Raw genomic sequence first — 9,168 nt, 5'->3', positions numbered from 1 at the left:
TGCAGTCCTTTGAATGTATGCTTTGCTATCCTAATTCCTATAGCTCCGGTGCCCTAGTATATTTATACTTAGGTTTTAAACAGACATAAAATCATAGTGTGCAAATAAAACAACCAGTGAAACTAATATTGAAACTAGAACCAGATTATTATCCTACTGTAATAGGAAATTATAGGCATATTTGGCTTTTACTCTGGATTCCAAAAGGGAATTGCTTTATTCCATATCAAATGGCTTAGCAAAGAAAATGTGTTTAAGTGTGTGTGTGTGTTCATGCACTCAAATGTGTGAATTTGTGTATAAGAGAGATAGAATGTGTTTTAACCACAACAGCTTTGAGTATACTTCATCTAGTAGAAGAAAGGCTGTTGATTTGACATAAATATTAATGAAAAAAATGTGACAAAATTCCTGAAGATACATTCTTTTATTTAAAATGGTAGCTATCACAACACATCATACAATGACTGAAGACCAGAGAATTACATTGAAACTTTTTCAAAACATCTCTATATAGTCACGAAACAGGAAACATGCTGCTAGGATACAAATAGAGTCAAATACCGAAGTCTCAGTACATTATCAGCATGAAAGCAGAACCAGGGGTAGCGTGAGAGAGACGCACAGGAGTCTCTGCTTCCAGCAGCAGCTGCCTGCGCTGGCTCACAGAAGGGTCCTTTCTTTGGAGACTGCGTCACTGCCAAGCTTGGACAGCTCCTTCATCACTGTGCTTTGCTGAAATTACAACTAATTTCTACTTCTGGGGAGGTCACCACATTAGAATTACAAGGCTTATTGGCACAATATGAAAAAATAAACACTTCTTTTTTGAGTTTTTCACTCACAACAACATGTGTTATTAAATAAATAATCATTCCTCATAGCGCACATTTTATTTTACCGTTCACTGCTCACTGACACAGATGAAGATGAATAGATAGTGCGTTCAGGGGTTTATTTACGTCTTCTTTCGTAGTTCTGCATCGCGCTTCTTTCATAAGCCACTGCAAATAGGAAGTAAAAGCTATGTGTTAAGGAGACTTGCAGTAGGAGTTAGCAAAGGTCAATGCATAGACTAAATCACTGTGATGTCATAATGGTGAGTCCCCTGGAGCAAATACTTCAAAGATCTTTTGCCCTTTTTTGGAACATCCTCCCAGCTTGTCTGGCACTTTCCATGTTGCTTAGAAGTGTTCTGGCCACAGCATTCCTAGTTTCTTTGGGCATCTGCTATATATTTGGTATCCTAAAGGTACAACAGTGTATTTCTAGGATCCAATATGATGTTCATTTTCAGCAACTTATTAAATCCCTGGCAGAGACTCACAGTGATTAGAGAAAGGACCATACCTACCACAGCCATGCATTAGTGGGATTAAAAAGGAAATGCTGAATTTTTGTTCTAGGACAAAGGTCAACAAACTACAGGTTAAAGGTCAAAAGTGCCCCTACTATTTGCTCTTATGAATACAGTTTTATTTGGAGATGTATACACTCAATTCATGTATGTGTTATCTATGGCAATTTTGGTTTTAAAAAATTGACAAATTTGAGAAGTCAGTCTACATCAGTATAGCTTAGGAGGCCTAAAATATTTAATACCTTGTTCTTTTCCGGCAAAGACTGCCTTAAACTCTGTTCTAGGGGAACCTAATGGTATGAGAGTCTCTTCTCTCTTGGACACCTTCTGTTGATAGAGTGATTGCCCTTGAGACCGATATTACCATTACTTTCTGTTGAGCATTCCACTGAATTTACAAATAAACAGCACAATTAGATTTAGTTCTTAAAATCTGGAGGCCTATAAAAATGTCAATTGCTATTTCCAAAAGTGCTTAGCACCGGGCTACTAACTAATTTGCGTACAGTGACTCACTGTGCTAAAAAAAAAATGCTAAGACGCATTATATTACATCATACTAGATATAATTTCGAAGGATCTATAACCACAAAATGTTAAGGATCAGAATAGCCATCTACGTGAGGGTATTTCGTCATCTCAGCCAGCACTGTTACTTAGGTTGGTATTATAACAACATGCATGTGCTGGTGGAGAATGCCTTGTGTGGAATGCTGAATTGAGAGGGAACAGCAGAGATGGAGATGTCAGAGTGCTCCTGTAAATAGTTGCCCAGGTGAGAGGTTGAGGAGAAGGTGGAAGGCACCAGGGTTCCTCCCCCAGTGCTGCTCTCTAAAGGCCTGCCTTCTTCTATGAGGACCATGAGGAGTAATCTGAACTTCTATGTGAACCCAAGCTACAGCAGATTGCACCCCAGAGACGTTTGAAGGACACAAAACTTGGCTTCTCATTCTCTTTTACTAGGAGGGAGATGGGTGGCATGAAAGCTCTGACAGGCTTTTAGGCTACCAAACCTCTGTGCCTCCAGGAATTGGGGCGGCAGCTAATTAAAGCGCACAAAGACTGTATGTGTGGCAGCTTCTGTAGGTAGGACACAGTGTTCTCCTGCAGGGAAGCAGATTCTTACCAGGCCCTTGAACTCTCTGAAAATGTCTACCAGCTTCTGTGTCCTGAAGCTGGTGGGAGTTCTTCAGTTTACTAGATTGTCACAAGTATATCCAGCCAAAAGACAGTAGGGATCAGGTGGCTGGGATACGACTCTGATAATCATGTCCCAGTAAGTATGGAAAATGGTGCCTGCTTATTTCCCTCATATTTTTTCCATTTGTATTTTCTTAGCTTTAGTTTTAATATATTTTTAATAGATTATATAGTTAATTATATTATATTTATTATATTTTATATATTATATAATATATTGAGATATAATGTTAATATAAATATATTATATATTTAATGTATTATTCTTAATATATTAACTTATATTTTGATATAAGAATAAAATTTTTACTAGCAATTCTAATGCATTGTAGTGAGCCTACTTTTATTAACTATAATTATTCCTTGAAGTATACTTAACCTGCTCTAAATTACTGTATTGGTCTTAAGTTACGTGTGTTCTGAAAGGTGTAAAAATTCTAGAAATGGAGATTGGTGATTAATTCTGGATTGGTGATTAATAACATTATTAAGAAAGTGATAGCTATGTGAGCACTGATAAATCTGGAGGCATATACCACAGGGGCTTAAGCTATATTCCATCTCTCAAGGCTGGAAGATAATCTACATATACATAAAAATGAAAGAAGTACAAGTTTTCAACTGGTACACACAGCTTCTTTAAGAATTAACCTTCTGTAACCTCAAGATTACTAGTGAAAAAATATGAAAGTGTCTAAATTTGCAAAGTAAATTAATGGTAAAGATGCTAGGACGACTATTTTGGAGGTGAGTTCAGATAATTACAAGTTAAACCAGCACATCTTATAAGTTTCCTGGGAACTGAATATTCCAAATAGATAAGACAGCTGCTGATTAATTTCTAGACAGATGTTTATCGTTTTAATCTATTTCCATCGGTAGTAAAGTGCCTAAAAAAGCCAATTTCCATAAAAACAGTAATAGGGTTATGTAACATTGAATATAATTGATTAAATGAAGTAAGTAGTGAGGGGCTTTAGAGAGAGGCCTGTGGCGTTTATGTAGAAAGCTCAAGTAGGAGAAATGAGAATTATGCAGCTTTGGGTCAAGGACAATCCTCCTTTAGGTTTAAAATGGCTTTGGGGAGTTGTGGCTCTTTTTAAATGTAGTTCTAAAGCTAGTAATGAAAGAATGGTTCAATGCTGTCCCTTTCTGAAGGCATTAGAATGGACCCAGATATACTAGGCCTCTTCCCCACCAATGAAGACACTGAGATTTTGAGCTTCCATGACTTCAAAAAGAGACAGTAATTTTAGAAACAATTTGCTTGTCATATCTAATTATTTTTCTAGATTGCCAGATGTAACGTCTTATGAAAATTCCATATTACTTCAGTTATAAGTGAATAATTCATCTCTCCCTAAGGGTCCAGGACATTTTATTGAGAATATCTATGAAAAAGAGTGTTAGACTAGACCAAAGACTCAGGGTATGTAATGACTAAATGGGGCAGATGCTGGAAGAGCTAGTATTTTGAGAGAAATATACTAATATTGTGGTGGGGTTAGATTAAGCAGCTATCAGTGCACTCGTGGCTACAGACACTATGAACATTTGTCTACAGGAATGCTCATGATAAGCCTATTACTCCTTTTTTTATTATTTTGAATATTGTGCTTTCGTAAAAATTACAGAAGTGGATTTGCATACTTTCAGACAGGATTTTATACATACCAGAATTTAAAGCTCTTTTGCCCATTAGTCCAACAAAGGAATCTGTTTTATGCCCTGAAAAATACATTTAGGGGTATTTTAGTATGTATGTTTTTGAAGAAATAAACGTATAACTAGTACAAAGTAAACAAGATTCTGAATATATATGCCTGTGGAATAAATAAACGTTTCTATGTCACATACTGATGAGCCCACAGAGACTTTATATAAGCCCTGCAAACCATGCTGAAACCCATATTGTGAGCACCTTTCTCAGTTCTATATCCAGATAGTATCTGTATTATGTTTAATCTATTATGAAGTTTTAAATATGGTTGCCACCGGAGCAAGATTTGAATTTTGGGGGAGTTGGTTATACATTTGTGTGTGGGAAAAACATCCAAGCTTATTTCTTCATTACCAAATATGTTGCAGTTCTCACCAAGGGAACCTTAGCATATAAAATCTTCTAAGGGGTCACATTAAGTAGACTTAGACTTAGAAACACTGTGATTGTGAAAGCAATTTTTTTAAAACATTAATTGGATATATTAATTTTATTACATATTTTTTTGCTATATAAAATCCCCTTACAGTTTAAACCCTTAGTAAATATTAACACTTTTTTTTTCTCTCAAAAGTGAAGGCTGCAGGAAAGGTCATTATCTCACTGCCACTGGGAGAATTTTTCTTAGTTTCCATTGGTTGAGACCAGAGTGTTACCAGTTTGGAGTTTACCCTGCCAGGGTGAGTCAAACTCATGGCTCTCAGCTCACAGAGGCAGGCATTATTGTTAGTGTCCCAAGGGACTTCCTGTCACCTCTGGATCCAATTAGCTAGGAAACAGCTCCAAAGACCCTCCAGTTCTGCAGTCTGCACTCTCCTCTCCCAGATTCCCATTTAATTATGGGATCAAGGGGGAATCAGCCTGCAGCTCTATCTGTTTTTATGTATTAAGCACATTTTCTACTCAGATATTCACTCAGTCACAGGCTGAAGACCCCTTCCTTGCCATTATAAAAGTTAGTTCATGAATATGAGTTAGAAGTTGTATGTAAGTGTTCTTTCTTCTCTCTCTCTCTCTCTCTCTCTCTCTCTCTCTCTCTCTCTCTCTCCTACTGTTCATGGGGAGAGGTGTCAGACATGAGTGCTTGTGAGGAATTTTAACCCTATAGTAGAAATTCTAAAACTAAAAGAATTACAAGTGTTAATTCTTTTTCTTTCCAAATGTACTGTGCATTTTGGTACGGCAATCTGCCGATACTATGGAGTTTAGTCATAATGATTATTTAGCAGATCACAATCTGCATGTAAGTCTTTTCCCCCCTACATTGTCTTTATTAAAACTATTGGGCTCTATGTTCTGCTGCAAAAGGTAACACAGGAAGCAACATTTGATATGATTAATGTCAAAAGGAGTGTGAACTTACTTTTGTGAGAGATCTGGCCATGTCCTAGAAGAAAAGAAAGCCAGTTAGCAGACACACGGTTTGTTTTAAAAAGCTACTTTATCTTTTACAGGGCACATAAGGAATTGATTTTCAAAATATTTGACTCTTATTTATATGACATCCTGGGACTAAAATAGATGAATGTCAACCAAATTACTAATAAAAGCCAAATATGAGCCATGGCTTAAAAGGTAGAACTGTGGGACTCTTGAGGTCTCTTAATAATAGTAAAGCTATAGACTGACATCAAAGTAACTCACTCATTAGAATGCGCAGGAGCTTAAAATACACGCGTGCGCGCGCGCGCACACACACACACACACACACACACACACACACACACACACCACGCTCATGCACCCACATCCGGATGTGTACACACTTTTTAATTAGGCACAAAATGCTTTTTATTTTAACGTGATCATTCATAATAGGAAAATAAAGATTTATAGGGATGTTTACCATAAAGAGCCTTTAACAGGGCCACTTGTTTTTCAACTGAGGAATCTGACAAGAGATGAATTGACATTAACTCTTCACAAGCTCCACTGACTGCCATCAACTCAAGGCAATTAAATACTTCTATCACCCACAAGGGGTAGCCAAATCTAGCCCAATCCAAGAAGACATCTTTCACCTGAGCCTGGACTATTAACATACCTGGAGATCCTTGTAATTTGGATCTTTAGTCAGAGGACTGTTTAGCTAAGGTTAGTTTCCAATTTGCATCACTTTGGTGCAGTGAAGCAAGAGAAATGGATCCCCTCCCCCTCCCCCCACGATCTAGAGTTAGTGAAGTACAGATCGAAGACTTCTGGGAATCAAAAGCCTTTAGGCGTGTAAATCTATACTCCCAGTACAAGAGACATTTGGGTTCTCCAGGAAGGAGCAAGCATGCAGACCAGGTAGCCTGATAGATCTAGTGACTATTGCTCATCTCACCAGCATCCCGCTTGCCCATTAATCCAAAGAACTGCTGAGGCTTGGGTCTTCGGGCGATTCTCTGCAGAAGATGCTCAAAGGGCTCCGGCATTGCCTCCTGGGGGACAAACCCGCGAGCAGACAACTTAAGTGAACCAGGATCACCTTAGTGGTGCACCTGAGCGTCCCCCAGAGCCACAGATTCCCCCAGACACCAGAACCTGGTGGGCTAGCACGCGTCTGGGCCATACTAAAACCTATACACTTTCCCCAATCTGGCCCCGCCTGGGATTTCCTTCTCCACAAAGTCTACCGGGGAGGCTCCTGCAGCAGCGCCACACCTGCCAGCCCTGGATCCTGTAAGCTTTCTGCTCTTAATTGCACCAGAGGGCTCACTCAAGTTCTTGTTATCACCTTTGTTTGCTCTCAGCGAGGCTTCGAAGTCCTCTCACTGTCCTAACTGTGAACAGTAGGGTGGATGAAGAAGGGTGAGGATACTTTCAGAGCAACCTTGCACCACCGCACAACTTTCACCATTTCCCAAGGCGCGCTCCTTGGAGCCAGTAGCCAAGAGTGATGTACAGGGAAACTTGGAGCACTGAATGCTGGAGTGCGGAGTTAGTTTCTCCACTGAGACCCCGCAGCTAAGTAAAATCCCGCTTTTGCCCCCATTAACTGATTCACTTCTCTATCCAGCATCTCAAACGCTCTGGCAGTGCGGTTTTACTAAATTCCCCCCTCGATTTCCCCTCCTCCCCAACCCTGTAAGTAGGGATTAAAACCTAATGAGGTTTCCAGCGTGGTGAGAACCCGGCTGTGAGAGAGAAAGACAGAGAGGAGAGAGAGGAGGTGGGAGGGGCGAGATACTGGGGAGACACTGACTGAACCTACGACGTTGCCCTCCCTCAGGGAGGAAACTTAGTTTGGTTCTGGGCAATAAGCCCTGTGCCTTGTCCGGGACGTGATGACCTTTATATTCCAGTGCGCCTCTCCAGCTCAAGCTGGGCTAATCAGGGTGCTACCACAAGGAGAAGGCAACAGCTCCCACGCCCGTTTGGGACTCACCTTGATCTGGTCACTGTCGGACCAGTCGGACCAATAATTTAGATCATCGTTGGCATCGATTTCCTCTGCAAACAGTTGAGTGGAAACGAGAAAAAAGACCGCCACGGCCACGAGGATTTTCATGTTCGATTTCTGAAGAGAGTAGGAGACAGAGGAAGGTGGGAAAGAGACATTATACATAAGGAGGCTGTGGCCACCCAAGAGTTAGAGCAGCTGAATTTCAGTGCCACAAGGAAGAAAGAACAGGTCCCGCTAAACCAAGATTAAAATAAAAACAAAACCAAAAGCCCACCAGGTCGAACACTTCTCCAAACCCTTTAAGAAGGCTCCTGAGGCGCCAAAGAGCCTCAAATCCTCCTCTCCTTGAGTCTCAGCGTCCCAGCCCCCTACCCACTGGCCCACACTCTCAAGCCTGAAGACTCTGCAGGTGGCAGACAAAGAGAGGCGTTGGTATTTGCACACTTTCTCTCCGGGTCTGAGAATGGAGTGGGAGCAGAGCCAGGGCGGACGCCACCTCCGACGAAGGCACGACGGGTCCCAGGCAGCCTTGGCTGGCAGGCTAGAGTGGTACTCACTGCGGTCAGACCGCGGGGATGCTCCGCAGGTGCGCACTTGCTGGGCGCTCTTTGCTCTCCTTGGCCGCGGTGCAGGAGCGGAGCAGGTCCGAGTGCGGTCTAGTCCCCAGCTCCTGCTTTGCGGTATTTATCTCAGGCGTGACGAGCCTGTAGAGCCACGTGACACTCTCCCCACGCGACTTTCTGCTCAATATTTAATTAGCCGCCCCCTCGCCTTTCGCTTGCGTGATGTAGAGTTTCCGAGACGGTAACCCGTCGGAGTCCATAACATCTGGACCAAATTGTGTTCGAAATGACGCAATTTTAGGGAAGTCGAGGTCTTGCCATCCAATCCAGAGAGACCTGTTTTCTTCGTCTGACAATCTGACGCCCTCCTCCCCTCTTCTTCCGAACAAGGTTCAGTGACACCTGAGATTACTCATCAAAACTGAGTGAAGTGACTCATGCCTCGGACTTTGGGAACTTTTCTCTCTAGAGGAGTCAGGGAATCTTGAGCTTTGAGGACAGCCAAATAACTTCCGCAACAAAACCTTGTGAAATGACACTAAGACACTAGCAAGCACTTCAGTGGGATGAGGCAAGCGGGGATTTTCCTTCTAGCTCTACCTGTATGTGTCTTAAAGGTTCCTGAGGTGTTACATGGCTGGAACAGCCCTCCCTCCCTAAATCAGCCAGAATACTCTCTCTCATTTCTCTAGCCTTGCAAAGGGGTTTCAGTCTTGTGTTCTAGAGGAGGAAAGCAGACTTGCTTTACATTTAGGAGAAAGAAGAATTGAAGCCTGCTGTAGCATGTAGAACAGCATGTGGAACGTACCCACCAGCCATCCGAGGACGCTGTAGCATGTAGAACTTACCCACCAGCCATCTGAGGACGCTGTAGCATGTAGAACTTACCCACCAGCCATTCAAGGACGCTGTAGCATGTAGAACAGCATGTGGAACG

At 41.6% G+C, this 9,168-nt stretch overlaps 1 protein-coding gene across 3 annotated transcripts; it reads right to left on the bottom strand.

Annotated features, from left to right (window-relative positions):
• Positions 1-408: 408 nt before the first annotated feature.
• Positions 409-8,326, bottom strand: Tac1 (tachykinin 1). 3 transcript variants are annotated; one of them, NM_009311.3, is made up of 7 exons: positions 8,226-8,326; positions 7,651-7,782; positions 6,607-6,703; positions 6,127-6,171; positions 5,644-5,667; positions 4,235-4,288; positions 409-1,004 (listed from the first exon to the last, which is right to left on the bottom strand). In NM_009311.3, exons 2-7 carry the CDS (start codon positions 7,771-7,773, stop codon positions 955-957), a joined length of 393 nt encoding a protein of 130 aa, NP_033337.1. In that variant the 5' UTR covers positions 7,774-7,782; positions 8,226-8,326; the 3' UTR covers positions 409-954. The 3 variants fall into 3 exon arrangements, with proteins under 3 accessions (NP_033337.1, XP_006505090.1, NP_001297989.1); XM_006505027.1 differs by lacking the exon at positions 8,226-8,326 and adding an exon at positions 7,943-8,219; NM_001311060.2 differs by lacking the exon at positions 6,127-6,171.
• Between the last annotated feature and the right edge of the window lie 842 nt (positions 8,327-9,168).

The sequence above is a fragment of the Mus musculus genome, chromosome 6 (assembly GCF_000001635.26).
Source record: "Mus musculus strain C57BL/6J chromosome 6, GRCm38.p6 C57BL/6J".
Lineage (NCBI taxonomy): Eukaryota > Metazoa > Chordata > Mammalia > Rodentia > Muridae > Mus > Mus musculus.
Note: the sequence above shows the minus strand (reverse complement) of the source record. Positions and strands in the feature narration are given on the sequence as shown.

Excerpts from the sequence above, each read along its gene's own strand:
- Tac1 (NM_009311.3), bottom strand. The coding sequence starts at position 7,773 with ATGAAAATCCTCGTGGCCGTGGCGGTCTTTTTTCTCGTTTCCACTCAA. Across the intron at positions 6,704-7,650 it reads CCGACAGTGACCAGATCAAG|GAGGCAATGCCGGAGCCCTT; the intron begins GTGAGTCCCAAA and ends TTTGTCCCCCAG. Across the intron at positions 5,668-6,126 it reads CCTGTTAAAGGCTCTTTATG|GACATGGCCAGATCTCTCAC; the intron begins GTAAACATCCCT and ends CTTTTCTTCTAG.